The sequence below is a fragment of the Drosophila rhopaloa genome, unplaced genomic scaffold (assembly GCF_018152115.1).
Source record: "Drosophila rhopaloa isolate 14029-0021.01 unplaced genomic scaffold, ASM1815211v1 contig_155, whole genome shotgun sequence".
In the NCBI taxonomy this organism is placed as follows: domain Eukaryota; kingdom Metazoa; phylum Arthropoda; class Insecta; order Diptera; family Drosophilidae; genus Drosophila; species Drosophila rhopaloa.
This window is the reverse complement of record NW_025335034.1, coordinates 497,652-524,715: the sequence shown is the minus strand read 5'-3', so window position 1 is coordinate 524,715 and position 27,064 is coordinate 497,652. Positions and strand designations below refer to the sequence as shown.

The following is a 27,064-nucleotide window of genomic DNA, read 5'->3' as shown; positions in this document are numbered from 1 at the left end:
AAGGGATTTCTACTTTTTGATTTATCCGATACATAGACGTGTATATATATCAAAATACTTTTGTGTATATATGTACATATTAGCATTAGAAAAGTGCATTCAAAACAGATCTAAACCAAGCTGCCTACGCTGAGTGGCGATTCATACAAGTACACTGTATATCTGAGACATCATATAGCTGCATACATAGAGTCATTGTCAAACAAATAGCAATCATCTTTATTGGTAAAATCAACAAAGTTTGTTTTGCAGAGATGACTTTTAACAACAATAGATTTACAGTATTGATTAGAACATTTCTAAACTGTGACATTCATTAGGGGAAAGCAAATAAATATTTGATTTTTACAAGACAGTATAACAGATATAAGCAAACAGATATAACTTCTTAAAAGTGTCTGTAATAATTTTGTGTGGTGGATAATCTTGAGATACTAGTCTTTCCATTTACACCGAAGATATTTAATGAGGTTAAAGTTAAGTTAAAATCGTTATCAGCCATTGATAAGCCACTAACGTCCGCCTGATGTTAATTTTTCACAAAACGTGAATGTACCATTGTAGAGTTAAGGGTATTTTTTCTTCCTTATGTGGTTAAAACTGGAAGCACAGCTTAATCTGCTTACCAAATGTCACAAATTTGGACATTTATCCATTTTGTTTGATATCCATAAAGGACGACGAATAATCGTAGAAAAATTATGAAGCCCATTAATGGAGTATTTAATGAATAGTGTTCAGAATACAACATTTTACCTTTTTTATTGGTTTGCTATTTGTCTGACAATGGTACACGTATTATGGTATTAGATGATTTCATATAGCTGCATACATTTATTAAGTTTGAATAGTTTTAAAAAATGATGTTTATTTTCGCTTTCTTTTTTCATTCATTATAATTTACAAGTTGTTGTTGGTTGCGTATAAATATGTTTTCTTTCTCTCATTAAATGATGCTGCACTAGTTTTGTTTTCGTCTCTTTTAATAGATGTATATAATATATAAATATGCTTTAAGTGGTTTTTGTGTGTTTAAGTTTCCTTCAGTTAAGAGCAATTGGGTTCTGAGGGGTATTGGTATTGGTAGTGGTATTGGGGAGCTTTCTTTCCGATTCCTTTCACAAGACACCGACGGGAGGAGCTGCCTAGATTGTGAGTGATTCTTTGCTTGAATTGCAGTGTCGTGTCTAGTCGGCTTGAATTACGTTTGAATTTTGTTTTCTTTTTATTTATAATAGCATTAATTAATAATATAATTAATAATTATAATAATTTATATAATAAACGCAAAATTGGTAAATAATAAAAATAATAATAAAATACAATCATTACAATAATTAATCAAAATTGGTTTCATTTTGTTTGTTTTTACTGTTTTTTAGTGTATTTAATGTTTACGGGTTCTTTTGTTTTTCTTTTTGTTTTGTTGTTGGGTTTCGTTTTGTTTGATTTAATATTTTTTTGTTGCTTTTTGCATTTTGCATCTGGCTTTATATTTATATAAATTACAACGGAAGTGTCGGTGTGTTTGTAGTTGGTGTTGGCGTCAGCATCGACGCGGATGGAGGATAACGCAACGTGTGCTGCGACGTTGCCTGCTGGATATAATCCTGACTCGGATTATTCAATACGCTATCCCGTGAGTTTGAATGTGAAGTGGCGCGCAGCAGGGTGACTGCCTCGCGTTCTGGACTACATTGTACACCGTCTAGTCATTTTTGGCGCGTCGATTTCTTCTTCTTTCGTTTAAAGAAACAACAACATCTGGAATATAAGGAACCACTGGAGACAGTTAACCAAGGGACAGAAATGAGACGGATACGGATACGGATTCGGATACGGATTCAGAGGGGGAGACGTAGGCAGAGGCAGTGGCAGTGGAGTGGTCGGGGGAGAGAGAGAAAAAGAGAACGGAAAACGGAAGTTGCGCATTAAAACGACAAAGCAAAAAATTCACTATTTATCTAGTGGATCTGTTAATCAATGTATCGATATATCTATCCGGCATTGGCGGTTTTTGCGTTTTTATCTAAGCTAAAAATAAAAAAATCTACATATCAAACACACAAAAAATAATGTGTGTTTGATATATTCTAATTTCTATCTATGACAATTTTTTATTTCAATAATTAAGCTTTATCTTTTACGAGTGGAGAACATAATCGAGTGATCACTTTTTAAAGCAATTTATATTTAATATACTCGAAAGTAAATGATTCTGATTCCATTAAAGCGCAATTATTAAAAGTATTTTTATTTAAAGGACAAATATCAAGACAAATTAAGCTAACTTTTGCATATCATAATCTTTATCCGTGCCTGTTAAACTGCCAGTTCGTTTTTATTATCGGCGTATCCACCAAAATTTATTTTTTCATAATTTAGTCTATACATTATTCAGCCTATCCCGCAACACGTCTAAATGTTAGGCTACATATCGATATACCGATTAATTGATCGCCTGGGTAACACATACTTTGTTTCATCGACCACTTCGACTTCCGGCTGCTGTGTGATGGGCGTGTTTGAGTGTCCGGCCGTGGGGTCGTCCGGATTTAGTTCGCCGTTCGTCGAACTCACAACCTGCAAAGGAACAACACAGAACAGAGAAAAAAATGGATAACATTGTATTATTAGTCTCCACTCGCCATTAACTTTTGTACTAAACATATAGTACGAGTATATACAGTAAGTAGTGATTAAACATTATTTAACGATTTACACCGCTTTATTTATTTCACTAATCAAAAATGAACCAGTTGAAATACAGTCGACAAAAAAACTATCAATTGAAATTACAGACAACACACAGAACGAAACTGTTATACACAACAAGGACTATTTCGGTATCACTACAAAATTGAGTAGACAACGAATGAAAAATTTATAATTTCGGTCTGCAATGTTTAAGCCAGAGCCTGTTCTATATACATTGGTTTGAATAAATATGTATGTAGCTCTCTTCCTCAACCTAATACGGAGATTGCCTGGATCGTCAGGACTCGTTTTCAGATCACACACAAACATATATATATATATTGATGTTGGACAGGTACAAGACACGCACGACAGAAATAAAGACCGGATGACAGACAAATTAATATAGAAAATACCTCGCGCAAGTGTTGGAAAACGAAAATAAAAGAAAAGGAAACCCGTTTTAGGTTTTGTCGAAGGAGAATGTCGATTAAATTTTAGTAGAAGCCGTGGTATTAGGAAGTAAAGTAGTAGTGTTGGTAGGTCTTTGGTGTGGTGTCTTATTTCTTAGGGTCGTCTTCCGGATCGCTTTTCTCATAGTAAGCATCAAAGGGGCTATCATCATCCGAGCTCGAATCTTCAGGCAATCTCTGTAATAAGTTGTGTTTGGGATTCGAATTTGATTCGATACATCAGAAGAGACTCTCCGAATCGTAAGGGCATGCCAATTATGTCGCTTTATGAGAAATGAGGTTCCTCCAGCTGAGTTCTTAAAATAATTACTCTACTTATTCTACGACTGCGAAAGTGTGGTATGTGATCCATGCTTTTCTAGAGTAGTATAATGTCATGTGTGGCATGCAGTCAAGTACAGTTATGGCTAGACCAGTGTTGGTTAATGCACAGCTGAAACATGCATTTAGTACCGTGCACAAAAAGAGAGCCTACGTTTCTTCTTCGTCTCTCATGCAGTTTTATTTTAGGATCCTCAAGTATCAATCAGTTCCACTCTTATCGAGGAAAACTCTAGGTTCAAAAAAATAATAGGAAGATCCGAGAAAAAAAAATCCCCAAGAAGAAAACGAATAAAACGTGTTGAAGAAACAAAATCAAACTGAACGGAAGTGGAATGAACTATAGTGGAGAGGAGTGGGAATAACACACGTTGGGAGAAGAAATTATTGTTCAGTACCTTGTTGAGCTAATGTAGAGTAAATCAAGTGAAAACATTAGAATTGAAAAGGCCAAAAATATAACAGTCTGCGATAGATAATGTTTCGTTGTAATAATTGTAGGAAATATATTTAGGCAATTATGTACAAAATCACAATCGAACAAGAGTTCAATAAAATAATGAGGCGATTACAAAGTATTTATATTTATGCTATGTCTTGACCAGGAGTTGGATTGCTAAGTTTTTTTTAATGTATGTACAATTACAGACTGAAGACTGAGCGGGCGAGCGAGCGACAAAACAGAAATAAAACGGAACGGAAACGGAAGGAAAAGAAAAAACAGTTGTACAACACTGGCCGGTTGTCGCAGCGAACTTACCTGCACTGAACCATGCCGATCGGCCGGCGTTAGATTGCCCAGTGTTGCCCCAGGCTTTGGCACATCAGGCCACGCAGCAACACCTCCTTTGGCATTTGTCTGTGGTTGGGCGGGTTATGGTGGTGGTGGTGGTAGTGAAGGATTTGGACAGTTGGTTTTGATTATTTTTTTGTTTTCGATTGGGTACAGTTCAGTTCGGTTTTGCGAGCGAGCGGGCAATTGTTGGAAACGGATGTATGCAAATTTATCAATAATTAATTTAAATTTGATTTGTAATTTTTTGTTTTGTTTTGTACAACAAAGAGACAGATACAGCTTTAATATTATATGCGAGTGTGTTCAATTTAGGGAGTGTGTGAGTCTAAATAAAACTAAAGCAAGTCAAGAGTGTGCAAAAAATACAACCAAAAAAAAGGTTTAATTCATACAATAGACAATTAAAGCCAAAAAAATTCATTTAATTAACCAAGGCCACAATTAAGAGCGCATATTAGACCAAGTTAGATTGATTTAGTCTACAAGTCCCGTTCACCGATTGATTCAAGCAATTTTAAAACTAGGTTAGTCGAGCTTCTCCACAAGTAGCTTGGGAATATTCAGCCTCATGTAAGGCCGTCAATAAAAATCGATTTAATAAATATCTTAGTTGTATCCTAGCATAGCTTTAATTAACGAAAGCTAAGGAACCGAAAGAATAAGTCATCCGTAAACCTAGCAATGTAGTCTAGAACCAGAATCAAGTGTATGTACATATATAGAGTAAAAGAGCACTTTAATTCACACTAACCAGTACAGAGATATTTTTCAAGCCTACAACGTCTAACCTGAAGTATTATATATTCTTCATTCTCATTATCAACTTCGTCATCAAAATCAAAATAAGAAACGTCCTATAGTTTTTTACATATTAAATGTTGTGAGGAGGGGAGAAGAGTAGGATCAAAACAAAAGCGTTGAGCATAAGTAGAGAAAGAAGAGCAGTTAAGAACGAATGTTAGAAGTAAAAAACTGAGTAACCAAGGATAACAAAGTTTGCTAAAGCTAAGTTGAAACGAGGATAACTGTTTTTATCTTATAGACATTATTAAAAAATAATCGAGTTTAATTTTGTCAGTGATAGAGAGAACAAATTGTTTTCCTTTTCGGTCTGAGATAGTAAATCATTGCATATTGTATACTTTACCTTAGCCGTAACATTATGACGATCTTTATTTGGTGAAATGATGACTTCATGGCCAGTTTGCAGAGATCCGACGGGCGTTGACTGTTATATGTCAGTGATGTAAATGCATTTTTTTAATTCGATAACATGTTTATATATAGATGAAGCAGTAGTTTTGTTTTAAAAACACACAGAGAGTTACACGCACATGAAACGGTGTTGACAACCGAAAAAAGAGAAAAGAGATCAAGGAGAGAAGAAAAGTGCTGTTAAAAATGGCATCAATTGGTTGCTTAAGTTAGTCATTAATTTTGTACTTAACATACGCTAGCTTAACCACTTAAAGCAACGAGCTTACACACTGAGAACAAGCATTTACCAACACTGAGTGAGCGATCGAGCGTTATACTTAGCTATGCAACAATGATTTCAATTTTGATTTTAAATATACATTTCCTCATTTCTGTTTCTTTTCTGTACCTTGTCAGACTTATTTTTGGCCAAATGCGATGGCGGTGCATTCTTAATGACCTTCATTTGGTCCAGCTGTTCCTTGGTCTTAAAATCAAAACACAGAAAGTCTTCAATATCAATTCCAAAACATTTAGAGGGAAGTTTAAGAGATTAAAACACTTTGCATTTGTTCGGAGTTGTGTTTGGGTTTTTACTGATTTTAATGCTCTTTAATTTAAGATCCTAACTTGCCAGTGGGTGGGATACTTTATAAAAATATATATTTCAGTCAAGTCATTGAAGGCAGAAAGATTTAACATATGCCGTTGGCAACATGAATCAAACTTCAGAACAAGTTGAGCCCCTGCAGCAGCGGCGAGTGGCGGGCAAACTATGGCGCTACAACGAGGATCCAGCCATGTTAGAGCTTGGTTAATTAGGTCGTCATACCAACTTACGATCCCAAGGGGCTTGCATTCATTTGGGTTAATTCAGATCATTCACAGTGGTTTTGGGGTGATGGCGTCAGTGGTGCTAGTAATATGGCTCTGTCAATTGAGTTCCTTTTGTCATGCCTGATGCTTCCCATCATTAGAAATGGTTTAAGAGTTACATGATAATTAACTTAAGAGTGCTATCGGGATATGTAACTGGTATGGATATCATATTGTTAAATATCTAATGGCTTGCATTTCTCTATGTCTCCTATGAATTAGATTAGGGTTAAGTTTCAGAATTCGGCGGAGTTTTCGTTGTGTTAAGTGTTCTTTAGGTGTCTTAAATAGTGTAATATGAAGTCGAAAAAACGATAACTCACCATTGTCTTCCCTGTCCAGTCGAACTCGCCCTCGTCAGTGTATCCCTTACGATCGAATAAGTCTTGAAACAGTCTTCGCAGAAAATCATAGTCGGGAGTTTCGAAAAAATCTAACCGCCGTACGTAACGCAAATATGTCGCAAACTCTTCCGGATGTCCATCGCAAAGCACCTACAAGAAAATAACAAAACGTTAGTTAAAGGATTACCATGGTCGAAAAGATTTTAGGTATATACTGTCGTATAGTTACCTCGATGGGCGTTGCTCGTTTCGTATCACCGATTTTTTGATATCTCTCCTTGAGTGTATCAGCCTTCAGGCCTTGCCACGGCAGTGAACCTCTTAAGAAATACATAAACATATGACCCAATGCCTCCAGATCGTCGCGTCGCGACTGCTCACGCCCCATATGCGTATTGATTGACATATAACGTGCCGTTCCAGTTAGGGACTTATGCTCCCGATATGGTATATGTCTATTTGTATCTAAATCAATGTATTCTTTGGCCAAACCGAAATCTGTTGAAAACCAAAGTTAGTCTATGTTAAGGATTAAATAAAACAACTGACTTACCAATTATATGTATAATTTTTTCACGTTTTGTTGACGTTCTGCCAATGAGAAAGTTCTCTGGTTTCACATCCCTATATATTAAGTGCCGACTATGAACATATTCGATCCGGTGGAGCTAAATTTTAAATTGTTTGGGATATATAAGGAAAATATGTTAGTTTATTCAAAGTTATGGTTATTTTAAAACCTATGGAATGCTCTTTTTTTTAATTGGCTTACATGTTAATAATTTTTAATTTTTTCTGTAGTGTCTCAACTAGCTGTTTATGTTTTTGCTGTAAATTTTTTCGTTTTTGATGGCAACGGCATTATTTATTTATCTATTGTTTTCGCTGATAAATTATAAATTTAAAAAACTAATAAATATCTAAATTAAACTACAAATTGATGTGTGCATGCAAATTTAATTTAATTACAATGAACGTTTGTTTTTGGTTTCGCTGTATTCGTATCTGATATTTAAAAACTATTTCGGTAGAGAAGCATTTGAAGTGAATTATGCCTCTTAATGAATTTACAAAACAAAACTTAAAACTTATGTATAAATTAAACCTTAACCAGGCGTCTACGATAATGACTAAAAAGTGAGTCGGAGAGAGTCGAGATAGAAAGGCAGCGACCTATTGGTTTTTTTTGTTTGTTAGTAATGAAAATATAATAAATAGTAAGAGTTAAAAGTATAATATAATTATGAACCAAGCAACCCTAATAAAAACATATACACACCCCAACCACTCACACGCAAAACGAACAAAAAGTGTTTCGATCTTGATCTTAGTACTAGTGTTGGTTAATTTTGGCCTCGGCTACCAGTGTTGTGAATGTGATTATGTGCAGAAGTATGCGCGTGCTTAAGGAAACTTTACTGATTGCAGGTTTCTGTGGTTTTCGCTGCGTTGTTTTCTTTGTTTTTGGTGGATTTTGTTGTGGTTGTACTTACTAATTGTATAGCTATCAGAAGTACGCTCTTCAAAGTGAAACGTCTGCCGCAAATATCGAATAAATCTTCGAGTGATGGACCAAGCAACTCCATAACAAGAGCATTGTATTTGCCGCAGGGGCCGAAGTAATATACTTCTGGTACACCCTCTGCTATCGATTGATCGATCGATTGATTGATTGGTCGATTTTTTTTCAGTTGGTTGGTTGGGTTGACATGGAATTTTTTTTGGAGGAAGCGAGCGAGTGTTTATTATTTATTCGAGTGTTGGACAGCGCACAAAAGTTTTTTGGTTGTTCGATTTGTTGTTGTTGTTTTTGTTGTATTTATGCAAAAATTCGTGACCAAGAGATAAAGAGAGATGGGAGAGAGAAGAAAGAAAGATAAGATTTACAAAATAGAAAACATTTTTTTTAATATATAACTTTTTGTTTTTAAGCTGCATTTTTATTGATTTGACGGGTCGGGCACAACAAAAAGGAGAAATATAGAGTGGGAGAGTGATGTGTAGAGAGCGATGAAGTTACGGCTCATGTTTTGGAGGTTAGTGTAGCGCGTCTTACGATATTACCACCTTTAATTCGACAGAGATCGAGTGAAAATATTAATACATAATCGGCAACTGTGCTAAACACAACAAGAACAACAAAAATAGAGATTCTCGAAGCATATACACAAGGAAAAGCCTGCTGGACGACCAACCTGGAGATGGGAACTCACCTACCAACTCATCCTCCTCTTCCGAACCTCATTTGACCTAACCAGTAGAAACTTAAACGCGGTTATAACAGTTTTGTGTGTGCTTACAACTAATCTTAACACTAAAGTAGTCTTTGAAGGTGGTTGTGTGTGTGGTGTGTATAACAGGTTCTTGGGATTTTCTGAACTCCGACAGCGGATTCGGTAGATCTTTTGCAACTGTGTTAGTAATTTTGGTTAATTATATACATTTCACTTTTTTTATCAATGAAAGAATAGAGCGTATGCCAAAATAAGTTTAATAAATGAAAACATAAGTGAAGTAAAGTATTAGCAAGTTTAACAACGAAACTGTTTAAATGGCTTTATTTCAGTTGTTTTTACTTGAAAATACCAAAGAAGAAGATTTCAGATTGTTTTATGTACAAAAAGTGTTTATTGTATACCTTTTATCAAATTCTATATGCGACGCTTTGTTTACATGCTTTCGGGGTATTACTTTTGGTGGTTATAAAAGTTTTTTTGCAGATCCGTTATACGATATTGGAAGTTGCAACAAAAAAAAAGTATTATTACTTCTACTACTTTTTCAACATATCTACAGTAAACTAAAAACTTGGCTAACGTTCATTGCGTGAATACTAAAACATACTAAACCAAGAAAACAAAAAGATAACCTTTATTAAAGCCGTTGAGACACTTTGATTCAAAATATAAATTAGAAATTACAAAATCGGTTTATGGACGAGATGCTGGCGGATTTCACAAGATATAACTGTTAAACAGATCGATTTAATATGCAATATTTGCTGGATAATAGGTGTAAAATAGAAAAATATAAAGAAGAATGCTGGTTGTTTGAGCATCGGAATTTTAATCTAATGCTATAATGAAACTAATGTATTTCTTTTAATCAAGTGAAACCCGCTTTACTTTCGCCAAAAACACCTTTTGGTGTTGATTTTTTTTTTCGTTCTTGGAGAAAGCCACACTTACAAGTTGTTTCGCTATCATCAATACAGTCTTAAGTGAAAATTTACGGGCGCAAATATTGAAGAGATCTTCTAATGATAATCCCAATAACTCTAAAACCATGGCATTGTAACGGCCACCGCATGTGCCCAAATGATAAATGCGTGGTATGCCATCTGGGGCGTTATCGGCTGCATTTTGATATTGATTTCGATGTTGCGTTTCGTTTCGGTCAGATACAGACAGAATCCAATTCCAATTCCGATTCGGGATCCAATATGGTGGTGGGGATGGTGAGTGAGGGGTTGGTTCATTATTATAGCAACATGGCATAAAAATGTATTATGCAACAATTGATTGTAGTTGGTTGTTTGATGGTTGGTTCAATTCAGTTCAGTTTCGAGTTGGTTGTAATGTTGTGGTAGATTGCAGCAGACACGGGGAGAAATATATAGATAGAAAGAGAGCAGCGCATGATGATCGGTTTCGGGTTTAAATTTCAATTTAGCGGTGTTTTTGTTTTATAATTTATGGCGAACATTTTGGGTTTTGGTGTAGTTATTTTTGTAGTAGTTGATGAATAATGGAGGGAAACAGAGAGCAATATATTCATATAAACAACAAATAAGAATAAGCAATGGAAAACAAAGGATTTTCAAACGAAAAAAAAACAAGAATTAATCAAAAGTCTGGTAATAGTTTAGAAATCGATATATATAGTAGGAAATATACATATATAGAGATTTAAATAGGCTGTAAAGTGATTTTCGAGCTGTTTTACATTAGCGGGTATACAAGTAATTGTAGTTGCAGCCTGAGCTGTTCCACTACAGACTTACAATATACAAGACGTGTTTATACAGTTTTCGTATTTCATTCATTTAATATTTTTCAAATTTCACTTCACGCACCGACCGACCTCCGAAAATATGCTTGAGAAAATCTATTCATGTTTTTCTGTTCGTCGTATTCTTTTTTCGCAATGCTTCTAGCACTTGCGAGGTACCAGAAGTGTTATACAAAAATTATAAATATATTCGTTTACATATGAAACTATTCAAGTGGTGGTAACGGTGCAAAACTTTTTTACTTTCAGTAGTTTAAGGTTAGTAATAGATAGAGATGGGTATAGTATATAGATAGGGAGTGACAAGGATATAAAGCGACCGGCATGGGTAAATATTGAAAATGAGTACAATCTGTACTTCTTCAGAGCTATTTGAATTCTCTCCCGTGCAGAGGTCTTTGGACATTGGTTAGTTAGTTGATTAGTTAGTGTTTGGTGGGACAACAGCTTCGGAAAAAGGTTAAGGGTTGGATCGTAGGACGGACTGCAGAGTAATAAATTGATAGTTTACATACCATGTGATCCTAATAGTTTATAAAACCTATACTCTAAGTGTAGTTGCGGAGCCTTTGACTTCATAGGCTCCATTTTTATTGCTACATGTTCATTGTTGTAAAGATTTTTGCCTGCAAAAGAAGAGGAATCCGGATTAGTTAAATGTTAAATGTCTCAAATGCAATCATAAAACAAATAATAATAGTACCAAAGGGCAACACCAAAAGTTCAAAAAAGAAAAGGAAGAGTCTCGTACACACAAGTGCTTTTACATGCTCAAGACTATCGCGAATCGCATGCATTCAACGTGTTTACCTGCCCCACTGTTATCAGCAGTGCCACGCCCATTACGCCCTCCGACACCACCAACACCAAAGCAACACATTCGACGACCTAGCCAAATGGAAAGAATTATAATAATAAGAAACCTGCAATATTTCTTTCCTTGTTCTCGACCACTTCAATAATTTTAAAACGATACCGATTTTAATATTTTTCAAACAATTTAATTAAATACATTTTAAATACATTTTAAAATGGGTGCCAAAGAAATCTTCTTTAACCAAACTTCAGTATAAAGTTGGCATTTTTTTAAATAACGTTTACAATGTTATGGGCATAACTTAATTTTACTTATCCTACAAATTAACATTTAAGATCTTTTGGATGCCTTTATCCATAACACGAGTTATGGTGTGGAATTCAAGAAAATCTATCGGAAGTGTAATAGAGAACAAGGCCGAATATAATTTGTGAATTGCATTTTAGATATGACGACAGAACGGAGACGCAGACAGAAGCTGAGAGAATATGTCAACGACGTACAGTGCGCTCATGTGCGAAATTATGTCATGAGAAATGCGGTGAGAGAACCCACCAAGAATGTGTGGGTGGCTTGGGTTGGGCTTATGAGTTAGCTGGGTGGGTGGGTAGTTGAGACAGACGCTGCTTATCAACAGACACAACATTATAGCGGTGATAGAGTCGTCGCACACAAATAGATACAAACATGGCGATAGGAAGCCGCATGATTTTGATTACATGCTAGAAAATACCGCCAACCAATGCCCTTTGCCCACCAGGCCCCCTGAAAGCACTGCTGATTTCTTAGAACACTTCGGCATTAAAGCGAGCAAAAGAAAAAGGCTAAACTAGCACTAATTTGTTGATCTTAAATTTTTTGTCTACAATGGAAAAATTTCTGGTCTGTTCGAAAAGAATGTTCAATTTCGTCTGACTGCAGATGTACAACTTTAAAGTAGGTTCATTCTGTTCTATTATATTCAAATTCACTGTGGGATTTACCATTTTTAGGATTTTGTTCATGATTACTAAAACCACGAGGCTACAAGACCAAAATCACAACCGATGAGTAAATGAACAAATACCGTGACCTAACGCAATGTAGAATATTAATTGCAGTTCAAAAACCGCATAAAATGGAAAACAAACCTCAAAAGATTCGTCAAAAACAAGTTTCGCGCTATAAACAATAAAACCGCTCATAGAAACAAAAAAAACAACGGAGAGAAAATAAATTTAATAAAGGGCGTGCTGCGCTAAACAAAAATAAAACGAAAATTCCCAAATTAAACGAGAAACGCCCACGCAAAGTGCCCATAAAAACGAGCTAAGAAAAGAGGCGGAAAAGTATTTAGGTTGGTCAACGTTCTGGTTTCCCAGCTGTTTCTATAATATACTGGTATTCTTCTGTTTTGAAATGGGAAAACACAAAGAGGCCTTTGCTAAAAACCAAAAGTCAAATTATGTCATTTTGATTTCATTTTAAGAAAATTCCCAAAAAGTACAAGGCGAAACATTTTACTTTTATCTGAACGTCAGCACTAATCTGATTTAATAACAAACCGAAACAGAATCAACAAACATATACTTAGCAAAGGGTATTTATAGACCACAATTAATAAAAATGATATCATAAGCGAAATGAAATAGACTGTGCGACGTCATAAAAAATAAATTTATTTTAATTGAACCAAACCGATGAGATCCAAGCAGTGTTTGTCAAACTTTATGATTATCATAATCTGAAAAGGCAATACAAATGAGCCAATTAAATACTGCTTTTCCGTAATAATGGTTTTTGTTTTTTGTCAACGCTTTTGTTAAATGAGTCATGCAAAAACCCCAACAAAACAAATGCAACAAAAAATCTCGAGATGCTGAGGTGGAACAAAGAAAAAGCACGGCTCAGACCGGCTGAAAGAGACAGACAGAGGGGGCTGTAAAAGAGACGGACTGAGGGGCTGAGAAAGAGAGGGCGCGATAATTACAGTTTTGCAGGAACTATCACCGCCGGCTGAGAATTAGCTAGACTATATACATAGTACTACCTGTTGGCGATGTGACAACAAATGCACAAAAGGAAGTGGCAGGCCCAAAAAAAAAACACAACGGCAAGAGTGGCGCGGGACCTGTATAAAACAACTTATAAAAGCGCATTTAGCAAACAAAGCAAAAATGACGACAACGACGATGCCAAGAAAACAGATGGCGGAATGGAATGGCATTTTGTTGTATTGTGCACTTTCGTAGTGAAAAGGAGCGGGGAACTGTTCCCATTGTGGTTAACAGACCTGGTAAGGAATGCCCGCCAAAAGGAAGTGGCCAACGAAAAAAAAAGGGAACACCAAAAGCCCCGAACGCGACATTATTTGCATGCCAACAGGCAAAAATTAGGGAAGGGAAAAGGTTAAAGGGGTGGCGGGAGTTACAAAGTCTGGCTTTGAATCATAAACATTAAGGAGAAATCTTTTATCAACAGGAAAGAAAAGCTAACTTCGGGCGGAGCCGATGTTGATATACCCTTGCAGAATATTCTGTAAATTATATTCTCCAAAATGATTCATTTGATGCATTCTTAATACTCATAAAAAGTCACAACTTCCTAACTTTAAAAACACCAAAGTTATGGCTTTTCCGATCGTTCAGGTATATGACAGCTTCATGATATAGTCGCCCGATCCGGCTCGTTCCGACTTATATACTACCTGCAATAGAAAGACAACTTTTGGGAAAGTTTCAAGCAGATAGCTTTAAAACTGAGGGACTAGTTTGCGTAGAAACGGACGGATGGACAGACGGACGGACAGGCGGACATGGCTAGATCGACTCTCCTGGTGATGCTGATCAAGAATATATATACTTTATAGGGTCGGAAATGTCTCCTTCACTGCGTTGCAAACTTTTGACTGAAATTATAATACCCTCTGCAAGGGTATACAAATTTTTAATAATTGATTCTTTATATCATTATGTTTTCACTCGAAAGAAACGATTAAACGTTGGACAAACTTTGTGATCAGTAACAAATGCTAGATCTGCCAAAAAATAAGATGCCCTTTACAACTAAACAACCAGCTTCTATAAATAAAAAGGTGCATTTCTCGCTCAACCCAACGAATTTAAAAATATAAAAACAAACATAGGTAAATGTCAGAATATAGCCCAAAAGATTAATAAGTAATTTCCAGCCTATAATTTTGATCTCTTATAAATATCAGCATCGGCGTCTTTATTTGTATGTCATCAAGAGTTGATTAATGATTACCCAATAAAACTTATAAGACTTAAAATTCAAGCTAGGCAAGTTAAATTATATATAAAATGAAAGAAAAACATTGAACACATCATAAACAAATGATTATTTAACATTAAAATTGATTGATAGTGAACTTCAAAAATTTGTTTTGTACTTACCTAAACGCAACTCGCCAAAATTACCACAGCCAATTTTTTTACCGACACGAAAATTTGGTCCGACCATAAGTACACCGGTTGTGGTGCTTACAGATTGGCGGGTGGAATACATGTTATTGCTTGAGCTTTTACCACCGGCTAGGGCTGTGGTGGCATTTGCCACATTACCAGCGGATGGACCGGCAGTTGTCGTTTGTGGGCCACCGCCACTGCAAAAAAAGGGAACGGAAATCGATTAGTAACAAGTTGATTGCAATAAAATAAACAATTCACTGGTCTGGAAATGGGGAGCAACAACCACCTGATATAGGATTTAACTCTCTTAAGAAAAGTCGATTCCATTAAATATAGGTCAATAAAGTTCCAGTGTACCCAGCATTAAATGTCAAGCTACTTAAATGCAACAAATTGAAAAATGATTTAATTTTCGATCTAGATTAGCTATTAAAGTACGTACTCTTCCTCCTTGATATACGTTTGTAGGGATATATATTTGCGCAACATTTAATTTTGAAAGACCAAAATGCCCCGGGTATACGGACCTAAACTATTTACAAACGAAAATAGTAAAGTTCAAAAACCTTTCCTTCAAAACAAAAATTGTCATTTGTATGTGGGCGTTACTACAATTCCATAAATAAGTTTTTATTCTTGTCCCGTCAAAAAAGACCCAGGACAATGACACAGAAACTTTCTGCATTTTTAAGTGGAACAGCACACACAACAAAAATCGATTCGATTCGAGTTGTGTAGGCCAGGTGAGTTTCTCTTCAACTATAGGACTTGCAAAAGGGAATAGAGAACTAGCTGCTGGTTATGGCCACATGTCCGGAGAGCTCGCTCAGCCGTAACTATTCAAGGGGAAGTTGAGTCGAGCCGAGTGAATTGGATTGTAGTGGAGTGACTCATGGCCAGACAAGGGAAATATGTTTGATTAAGACAAAAGGCTTTGCTTTGTTGCAGTTCTGGATGGGTGTGGCCACTGAAAGATCTTTTATGTTCTCATGCTTTCCATTGTTGCAAAATTTAGTTCAATGTCGTCGGGGTTAATCGGTATTACAGCTTTACAGTAGTTGCTTAATTGGGTTAAGGGTTACGTTGCCTTCTGTAAATGTATATCTTGCGGGGATGTTTTACAACGAGCAAATTAATCATGGGAAAAAAGAAAGAATTAGTCCAATTAGACAAAAGAGACAAAAAGTAAATTAAAATATAATAAACTTTTCAAGATAAAGCATACTTTATTATAAAGAAAGGCAATATCTTTTAACACCTAATTGCAAGCTTCTATTTTTTAACTTCAATGCAAGCATTCAGTAATTTTCAATAGGTCGTTGTCTATATTCCATTCAATTATACTCTAGTTATTTGGATAATCCAACTTTTATTATTTCGAAAACAGAAATTTTTTATCTTATGCCGCGTCGGCAGCGTAAATGACAGAATTTAGTTTTCAAGTTTGCAGCCATCAATCAGTCTAACTTTGCACAACTAATCTTTAAGTTAATATACCAAATGGCAAAAATTGCATATAGTCAATTCTATTTAAGCATTATGCTGTTGTTCATAGCAATATTTAATTGGTTATCTGATGGAAAAGAGACTCTCAGTTTTGGTTCCCGCTCCACCCAAGACGATTAACAGGAAATTATTGGGTATTCCCACTCGTTCCATGACCACCTTTTCATCTGCCCCCTCCTCCATTCCCGTTGCCATAATTTCTACTTTCATCTAATATCAGTCTGCCAGTTGTCGATTATTTGCCAGCTGCGAACGGGAGTCGGAAAATCTTATCTGCCCACAAGTTTCTTTGCCATGTCAAAAGAGAGGCAATAACAACATACACTCAACCTATAATTGTACCGTTAAGCGGGTATGTTAAAAAAATCACAAAGACTAAAAACCGATAACAATTAAAGAGTAAATTGCTGTAGGCAAGAGCCAAAGGGGTTTGAGCAGGCGACGAAATGAATCAGAAACAAGTTCGAGTTCGACTTCGATTACAAGTTCCTTCTTCGCTCTTAGCTCTTTGCCACATAACAGAGCCACTGGACACTTGCAGGCAAATTTAATTCCAAATTCAATTCCCGCACATAGCATGCACCCTAGAAGTGCAAAAAAGTTTAATTTTATTTAGTAAAATAAACGGTAATTTAAATAAGCGATATCAAATTAAAATCCTTTGTGTTACTAGCTATTTTAGTTTTAAAGATACGTGTGGTCTATAAACCGAAAGACAAGTCTATACTTAATTGACTGTATTTGCTGATCAAGAATAAATGGTAATTTCATGGGGTTAACATTTTATAAGTTACATATGCATCTCAGACTAAAATGTATAAACGAGATGCAAAGCTCTTTATACGTACATTTTATCAACGAAATGAAATCAAAACGTCTCTCATCCGTCAAAAACTAATTAGTCGGGTATTTCTAGTTGGTTAGCTTTTCTAGGGTATTTGTAGCCTCGGCAAGTCTCATTTTTCATGATTTTCTTGTTATTGCTTTGACTGTTTTATGGCTTAATATCCTGGGGGCAAAACTGGTTCATACACACTGAAGTGTGTGTTTCTGTGTACATATGAACGGGTATTAACGTATAAATGGCTGAATGTCCATCGATCGATCGCCGTTTGTCTCCACTTCTTCGGTATATCTGGCTCCCCACTTAAACCCATTTTTATTTGGTTGCTCTCCGCGTAATGTTTTCTTTTTTTGTTTTCATTACTTTTGGGGTCGGTTTCTTGGCTTTCTACGCCTTCTGCTTCTTGCCACTGCCTGTGGCCTGGTCTGGAAACGGGTTCCCATTTTGTCGCTGCCGGTTGTTCTTAAGATTACCTTTATTTTTTCATGAATCAGAATGTGAGAAAAAGGCTCTCGGCTGGAAATCGCAGCTGGGGTTTTGCAAAGAGGTTTCCTTGATGGGAAGGGGTTAATAAGCACAGCTCAATAAGCATTCGATTATGTGTATGTATGTGAACAAATTAAATGATGAAATATACAATATATAGAACATATAAATAGAACATATTTTTTCCAAAATGTATGTTGGCATATTTATTTCTTTACTTTTGGACCCTTATTAAGAATTACATTTTCATCGAATTAACACGACGACCCATGTACACTGAACGTTTTATGGCAATTTAAAAACAAGCAATAAAATCGAAAAATAAACAACGATTTTCGTCGTTATTCTCTTAAATTTGACCCGAACGTTCACATTTTTTCATGATAAAGGGTATGACATAACTTTGGCCTTAAAACAAATTATAATTTTTTGCAAAACCAAATGTTTTTCTTCCAACCCGTTTAAAGGAAAGTAAATTTTGGAAAAACAGTTATTGCTCCGTTTGGCCTTATAGAAAAACAAATCAATAATTAAAAATAAGCCAAGAGCTAAAAATAAAATTATGCACAAGGTGGGTTGACCAAACTCACTCACCTACACCCCCAAATGAGTGTGTGTGGGGCACTGTTATCTGTATCAGTGTGTGGCTCATAAATAAATCAAGTGTAAATTGAACACAAATCCGACTCAAAGAAAAAAGGGCGGGAAGGGAAGAGAAATAGCACAGGGAACAGAAAACACAGAGAACCTGCGCTGATGACGGCAATAGCAGAAACCGCAAACAGCGGAAAATCCCAATTAGAATCCCACAACATTAGTGACAACAACAATAGCGACACAGAAAAGAAAATATTTATGAAATAATTTTACTTATAATTTTGGTCGAGATACCACATTTTCAAATCGAATTGGAAAATTTGTAAAAGTTCGTTTAATGAGAGTCCTTGTCCTTTGTCACCAACAGCAAAATGTTCTATTATTAATCATAAAATCAAAATTTAATGAATGTTTTTTCTGTGTACCTAGTCGAGAAAGAGCAAGATGAAACCGCAAAGAATTTCGCCTAATTCGACGGAATATTGATTGGAAATCAAGGTGACTCAGTGGCTCCTAAACTGTGACTAACACGCATAATTGCAAATTCAATTAAAGCCCAGAAAAACCACTTATACAAGAAGCCCCAAAAAAACCCGTGGGTGACCGAAAAATTTGGGGGGAAGGAAATTACATAAGCAATCAAAGAAAGCAAATGGGCGCTTAAAAATAAACAAATGATAAAGGAAATCGAGTGATAAGTGAGGGTGTCTATACTTGTTACTTTGTGTGTGTTTGTGGAGGGGACTTATCAGCTGGAGATTTGTGTGACGCTATGCAGCACTTGTTTTTTTCTCTCCTTTTCTCTTCCAAAGGCTTACAATTGATTTGTTGCTGTAATTTCTATTTATATAAACAAACAATTTCATTATAATTGCCAGCACGAGCAATTGAATTTCAATTATGCAAATCAATTGAAAAGGCTTACCAAGCAATTTAGACATCAGCAGGGATACTCTTTAATATATTTATATATATATATATTAGTATATTTAATTAAAACCAATCAAATATTCGACTACCATTCTCAATTTTTGTAATTCGTATTTTTCAAAGCCCATGAAATCTTTTATCATAGAAATATGTGGATTTTTATGGCAATTTTATTTACAGAAGCCAAAAATACCAAAATCAATTTTTTGAAATACTAAGTCAAAAGGAATTATTTTAAATAAAACCGTGTCCATGTCTATATCTCAAAATAAATATCTATATCTCATGACTCATATGTGCTAGTTTAAATACCTTATATTTTCAAATCACATTTTGCTTTAATTTATACATGAAAACGTATGTAATTTTAAACTGCATACAACGACGAATAAAAGTGCCAATAGTGTAGATAAATTGGCTCAATTGGCGATATGCTCCAGCTACGTTTTTGCTTGTGATTATTAATGTGATTGCTGTTACTGCTGCGGTGGTGTTGTTGGTAATTGAAACGTAATTGAATTGCTATAACGCCCAGCATAACGACATAACGTAACGTGTCAATATCCATTTCCAATGGCATTTGACGTTTTGAAAGGCAAAAGCGGTACTGTAAAGTACAACAAAAACTACTACAATGACAGCATTTTGATTCGCATAACATAAATGAACACACAAACACTCTTTCATGCCTCTCCTGCCTTCTACCCCGCACATCACACCAACTGACCTATCAAGGCTGATAAGCGGAGAGAGCGAGAGAGCCTTGCACACACAACGAAACACTCGAGAACTCAAACACACACTAGTTGGCAAGATAAGCGCGCCTTGATTAGCAGCTACGTCAGACAATAGGCGAGTCGAAATGAACGAGTGGCAAGTGTGTAAAAAGAGAGTGGGATACAAAGTGGGAGGACATCCAGAAAAGGGGAGACAGAGAAAGAGAGAGATGCAAGCGCCACTGCACGTTGCACAGTGGGTGGCATCATGTAATTAAATAATTCCATAGCCCGAATCTGCCCAATTCAAACAAAATTGATTAGTATTAGCAATTAACTATTAAATAGGACTGTTTTTAAGCTAGTACATTATAACTCAATAATTCTTGTGACTTCAATTACTCAAACATGATCAGTAAACAATTTTGACTCTTTAACTAACAATGCACACAAGAAATTTGTATTCGAAGATACTGTTTATGAATTTTTTTTACCAAACTTTTGGTACCTTTTTAATCTATTTATGGATTTTAAATTCTAAAAATTAACATTTTCTCAACCCTTATTTCTCGAAATAACCCACTGTACCGTCAGATTTGGGGCTGGGCCTGCACGTCCCTCAGCCCACTTCCAGCGGCGGAGGCAGAGACAACAATTCCATTGACGACGTAGTCTATCAACGCCACAGCCTCTAACTGAAAAGTGCACAATGTCTGTACTATGTGTGTGTGTGCACTTGTGTGTCTGTATGGGGCGCCTCAATGGCCGATTGACCTTTGCATGTTAGATTAACATTGAATATGAAATCCAATCCCCCCTCCTCACGAAAATCCTGTTTCTGGGCCATCTGTGTTGTGTACCTGTGTGCGTCTGTGGCGGAGGCTTTAATTAGTGTAGCCTCAGCTCGGACACGTGCAAAAGTCAAAAGCTTTGCAAATGGGTTCTACAGAGGTCAATTCCAATCGAACATATCTGTGCAGCAAAATGCCCTCCATGCCAACATTGCTGATGCGGTTGGGATACAAGCACAAAAGTTCTCCTCTTATAGGTGCGGTAATCTTGGACTTTCCAAATTAATGAGTAATATGTGAATCAAACAGAGGTTGTATTTCACATTCATCGAGCTTAATTATACCACCACAATATCTTTTTTTCTGGTGGCCAAACACAATTCCAGTCAATTAACTTTTTTAAAAACATACCTTAAAAAAATACTTTTTGATTCTTAAGTTGGTAAGTTTTATAGCAACTGAGTTTTGAAATGTAATACTGTAAACCAATATTGTAAAATCAAATTTGATTTTTCAGGTCTATTACTCTGACCACAGCCGTATGGGAGGTATAGTGGTAGTTTGCTTTCTAGTGTTTTCTTCCTGAATGGCCCAACCTATCGGATCGTTTAGAAGGGGTAAGAGTGACCCCAAAAGAACCCCAATCCGTGCAAGTCTCCTTCACCTTCAACCACCTCCCGCTTTGCCGTAATTTACGCTTGATTCCTTCCTTCCGTCATGAGTGGGCGTTAGGGAACTGGCGGGGGCGTGGCTTTCCGACATTGAAAAACCTCACGTGCGTTTGCGTTGCCAACAGAAGTTTCGTCTCCTTGGTTTTTTCTTTGTGTTTTTGTTGCAATGTTTGCAGCTTCTGGCTGAGTTCAATGTCGCGGCCAATGCAATTTGAGCAATTGCATTTTTACGCTTTTTCTTATTTATCTTTAATCGGCATGTCTGTCAGTCGATTGCCAAACTGAAGGCCAGGAAAATTCAATACTATGTGGCCCTGCATAATAGTCAACTTGATAAGTTCGAGTGCGTACAGAGGAATTACATATGTCTAGAACACAGTCCCTTAAATTCAAATCGATCTGCGAAATACATGATTTAAAAGGGTCTATGTCATTAAGCCGCCAGACATTAAAATCTTAAAATGCGGTTTTTCTAAAATAATTTTTTTTTGAATCCGGGAGATACTAAATAAAACAAAAATAGGAATTTTTTCATAAGATGTTTATATTTACTTATGAAATGACAATTTTACATTTTATAAGTTTACTAAAGAATTAAAAGAAATCTATGATATAAAATGACAGCCAAAAATATTCTTCGGAGTAATAAAAAAAAAATTTTTTTCGGCGGTGAAATCCATTTATAACTCCGTCAAATAACCTAGTGTCTTTCGAATTTTTTTATGACTAAAAAGATTAGAAATTGAATTAGATTCAACATAAACTAATATTGGTTTTAAGCAATTTATAAAAGGATGTGCACCTTAAAATTTTTACCAGCCTTTATCAACATTATTAAAAAGAAGTAAAACCAAAAAAAAACCAAAGAAGCAAAACTCTTACTATCTGGACAAAACACTGGTTACTTTTTAAAATTATATGTCCATTTCCAGGGTAATTCCTTTTGATGAACACGATTCTGGTCGCAGTGCCACAGCTTATCTTAGAGAGTTCCAACAACCCTTCTAGTTTGCTTTATTCGGATCGGGGCCTTTAACATGTGTTAAACACAAGTAGACAAGTAGTTTGCCAGCCGCAGCAAGAAAAATTCGACAATAAAACGATGAAAATATGAAAACTAACCCGGCGAACTCCGAGGAACGGTGCTTTCAGTGGGAGCGAGAAGCGAGTAGGGCCGCATGCATGGAATCCCGCGAAAGTGGAAGAGGAAGAGCGTCGCGGGGGATCGTCGACGCCCAGTGGTTGTAAAACTGTGAGCAGCTGTTGTTGACTCTTCGGCCGTTCACTCTTCGTTGTTGTACGTGTTGTTGTTGTTTAATGATGTTGTGTTTCAGAACGTGTTTTCTTGCTGCCTTTATTATAATTGTTTAAATAGCTGCATGGCTTGGATTTTACACAATTTTAGCACATTTATTGCACATCTGGATGGGTTTAAAATCAACAAATAAAAATTTATTTTATTTCCGTTTTGCAACCTTTTTTTTAATCACTATTCCGCTTTCTTTTTTTTTGCACTCACACATTTTAGTATTATTATAAAAACAATTTTATGTTTGCTCTTCGCATACTATTATTAAATCCCAACTGGAAAATGTTTTTAATTTGAAATATCCGCTGCGCTTTGTTTTTGTGTGCGTGTGTACGATTGAGCAGGGGAGAATGAGTGGAAGAGAGCGAAAGATCAGAAAATATGCTGCAATATGCGAGAAATCCGCTCAACTTTCGCCACATTACGAAATTAAAACCAAAGCCGGAGACCCAAGCGCCCCCAACAAACTGCTTTTAAACACTTCTTTTTTTGTTACTTTTCTTTTGCAGGTCAAAAGTCTGAAAGACAAAGGAGTACGAGTGCGAGTGCGAAAGAGATAGAGGAGGCAGCAGATACAGATACCAAAAAGGCAGGCAAAATAAATTGTGGAAAAAAGTCATAAATAACTCGAAAAACCAGTTTATGTTGCCGGTGTACAAACAGGCAGCTCGAAACAGCAACAAAAGCAACAGCAACAGTAAACAAAGTGTGCAGCTAAATGAAGAAAAGTGCGAGCGAGCTAAGAATAGTACTTAAAAAAAAACAACAGGAAAGGGAAAAACCAAACTCGTTAAAGTTGTGCAGAAGATGGAAAAATAAAGCACAGACAGCTGACTCAAAAACTAAAAGATACACACACACTCAGCTGAGAGCGGAAAGATATTTTCCAGTTGTGGCAGACTGTCAAAAAAGATAGAGATACAGATAAGAGAGGTGTTTAGAAACAGTTTGACAGCCACAACTCTTTCCTGTTATGTTCCAGGCCGTTTATTTATTTGGTTCTCCAACTTTTGACACACACACACACACTTAAACGAAGCGCAACAAGAGTGTAAAAACGTGGCTGCATTCAGAATCATTTCAAAAGGAAACTGGAGCAAACACAAATTATTTAACGTCACAGCGATAAAGCGATTAACGCCGTTCTACACACCACGAATTCTCACAGATACTGCTCCGCGAGATTTGCGAGAGAGTTGCGTTGCGAAAATACAAATTCGGCGGAGAAGACGGAATGACAACTGCCGCGCCAAGCGATCGAAAATCAAGTGAGCTCCGGACAAAGAACACATGATGGCAAAGGCAGCAGGAGAGAAAGGAAAAGAGCGAGAGAGAACCTTATACACAGAAAGAAAATTTAATGTTTAATAAAAATTAAACTGTTACCAAAATGTTAGGTATGCTCAACATTTAAAATAACATTTTTGAATATACCATCAAATTGTTTTTCAAATATTTATCATTATATTAATTATATTAAAACAACTTAATAACATAAATTGACTCTAATTCATTACACAATTTTACTCGCATGGGCCGAAAGCCGACCTGGCATTGGAAAACACATTATCCACGGTATTAAAAAGTATATTTAAGGGAACATAAACCTGCGAACTTAAAATTTTTATTTATCCGATTTTTTTCTGTGCAGGCGAGAGAAGCGAAAGAGAACGAGGTGAAAACACTTGTGAGCGTGTGAAAATGCGGCAAATGAGCAGTTTGTATTAGTATGTAATTATTGTTCATGCCGCTGCCGCTTAATTTTGTTGTTCTTGTCAATGTAGGAGAGAGAAACAACAACAACACTAATGTGCGAGAGCAAACGACAAACTGATAATGACGAGCGACAGAGACAAGTAGCTTTCCATGCGTCAGAGGCCGAAACTATCGCAAGCAAACTCGTTACACAAACAAAACGCACCTGTCAAACACACACACAAATGAGGTGGAGAATGGAGCACCAAGAACGAGAAGCTGAACAAGTGAACCAAACCAAGCCGGCAAAGAGAGGCCTCCGATCTCCGGCTTTGACTAAATGGGGATTTCTTTAAAGCGCAGTCGCAACTGTGAAGTTGCTGTCCATGAGAATAGGCAAGAGGGTGGCGGTAGAGCAGAGGGAGGCAGTGTGAGTGAGGGAGTGACTCATGCCGTCGTGCCATGCATAAACGGCGATAAGCGAGACAGCTGTATGCCTGCTGCCGTAACAGTGTCTGTTAACAGAAAAGCCCATGGATTGAGCACAGTGGGCTAAATATTGTTTAATATCACAAATTTAAAATTCAATTTTTAAAAAATTTCAATGAATCACAATCAAAAAATTTATCAATTTGTATTTTTTCAGTGATTTGCTTTATTTCCCGTTTTCGTCTGGTAGGGGTTGAACAAATTAAATTGAAGCGTTCCCGTTCACGGTACACACTATCAATGCGTCAATACCGATACCGACTTTGGTCATAATTAAATGATTAAATATTTAGTTTAGCGTCCGAAGTGATTTAACCTTCAATCGAATTATTTTTTTTAACGATATAGCCTGCTACACAAGATGTGTGCATTCGGTTGGTGTAATTATCGAAGTAAAGAAACGGCAAAAAAAAACTCGAGCAACATCTTGGACTTTGGGGTTATTGAGCTCCTACTCTCGGATTCTCTGTCTCCCTCAGAGGTTGCTGCAGTTGATATGCGACTACGCATTTGACCTCAATTGCAGAGGCGCGACAGAGATGGCGGATAGCTGGGAAAGATGACTGTAGAATCTATAGTGTGTACATATGTATGTGTGCTACTGTTGCTATTGGTTTTCTTTGGTGCCCAGCAATTAATTAATTAAAATGTAATTTATGTTTGCTGTTCCAGCGACATTTATTTGTTTTTAAAAATTAAAAACAATTATGAGTGAAAACACAAGAGGCGAACCAAGAACCAAATCAATGGCACAAGGAAAAACCAGTTGCTATTTAATTATCAGTAGGCAAGAGCATAAAGAAGAAGAAATACGCGACAGACAATCTTGAGACGAAGGAGAAGGACAGAGAGATAGGGGAAAGGGTTCAAAGCCGACTCATTCGGTATATTAAAAATGACTGAAATCCATTTGAAACACCATTTTATGTCGCCTCAGCTTGAGCAATCACTAAAGAATAAACATATTTCAAGAGAGATATTAACCCGTATTCCGCTGAATCATATTTCAGCTATTGACGTTTTTACTTATTGGCATGGTTGAGGAAATGGTTTCGAAACCGACTCAAACATATTTAAACTTGATGTATGTAAATCGGTAAGAAACTCAGTTTCAAACCAACGTTTTCGCCCCACCTTCGTCATTACATTCATTCTATACTTTTCCCCGAGTACAATATACCATATCGCACAACGCGTACAAAGGGTCTACCTCATTCGTCTACTCCTGAAACAAATACCCGGTAAAAATCGCAGAAAAGAACGCAATGAGTGTGGTGGAAACAAAAGGAACTCAAACAAAAACCAGACTTGACCTGAGCAACTTGTTAGGCTCCTATCCAAAGCCACGTCTAATCTGTTTGTCCGCTTTTTCCTCCACTTAAGGAATTCCACGACTCTACGATAAAGACAAAGATGAAAAATTAACGCAAATAGAGCGGTGAAGAGGGAACTTTAGGGGGTGGCAAGATAAAAGATAAAAGCGAACTTAAGCCAGCCGAGTTAGTTGAACAGCACTTGTCCCTTTTCATTTTCCTCATAGTGCTGATGCTCTTGAAATTTCGAGTGTTGAAGTGAGAAAATCGACAAGAATTTTGATGGTTGCGTTTGGTTAAAAAACGCTGCCCATAGTATGAGCTACTTGCGTTTTAATTTGAACTTAAAGCATATATTTACAAAGACCTATAGTTTTAAAGTTCTAACATTTAATTTAAATTAAAACAAGAAAGGAAGCAAACTTCGCCAATCCGATACCCTTGCAGTTATTACAAATCGAATACATTTCGATTTCTATGCATATATTATTAAAAACAATGAAGCTATGTTGAATTCGCGCTGCATTTTGCCATCGTTTTTATGGCAGCTATATGATTTTGTTGTCCGAGTTTAATTTAATTAAACCCGTAATTCCATAATATTTTAATATTACCAAATCCGAAAGAAAAAAAAATAATTAAAAACATCAAAGTTATAATTTTCTTTTCTTTATGATATAGTCGCCTGATCTGGCTCGTTCCGACTTGTATACTACCTGCAATAGAAAGACAACTTTTGGGAAAGCAGTTTTAAGCAGATAGCCCTAGAACTAAG

General features: G+C 36.2%; 1 protein-coding gene across 23 annotated transcripts; it reads right to left on the bottom strand.

Annotated features, from left to right (window-relative positions):
* Positions 1–731: 731 nt before the first annotated feature.
* Positions 732–24,063, bottom strand: LOC108052513 (casein kinase I). Of its 23 annotated transcripts, XM_017134915.2 has the most exons (13): positions 23,946–24,063; positions 22,606–22,904; positions 14,928–15,136; positions 11,231–11,341; positions 9,893–10,059; positions 7,258–7,372; positions 6,934–7,202; positions 6,684–6,854; positions 5,894–5,971; positions 5,435–5,515; positions 4,252–4,350; positions 2,477–2,583; positions 732–1,782 (listed from the first exon to the last, which is right to left on the bottom strand). In XM_017134915.2, the coding sequence occupies exons 3-13, from the start codon at positions 15,037–15,039 to the stop codon at positions 1,713–1,715; spliced, it is 1,380 nt and encodes a 459-aa protein (XP_016990404.1). In that variant the 5' UTR covers positions 15,040–15,136; positions 22,606–22,904; positions 23,946–24,063; the 3' UTR covers positions 732–1,712. The 23 variants fall into 23 exon arrangements, 22 of the variants coding, with proteins under 22 accessions (XP_016990404.1, XP_044312795.1, XP_044312799.1 ...); XM_044456860.1 differs by lacking the exons at positions 22,606–22,904; positions 23,946–24,063 and adding an exon at positions 15,385–15,446; XM_044456864.1 differs by lacking the exons at positions 22,606–22,904; positions 23,946–24,063 and adding an exon at positions 15,385–15,446 and having other exon boundaries at positions 732–1,764.
* Between the last annotated feature and the right edge of the window lie 3,001 nt (positions 24,064–27,064).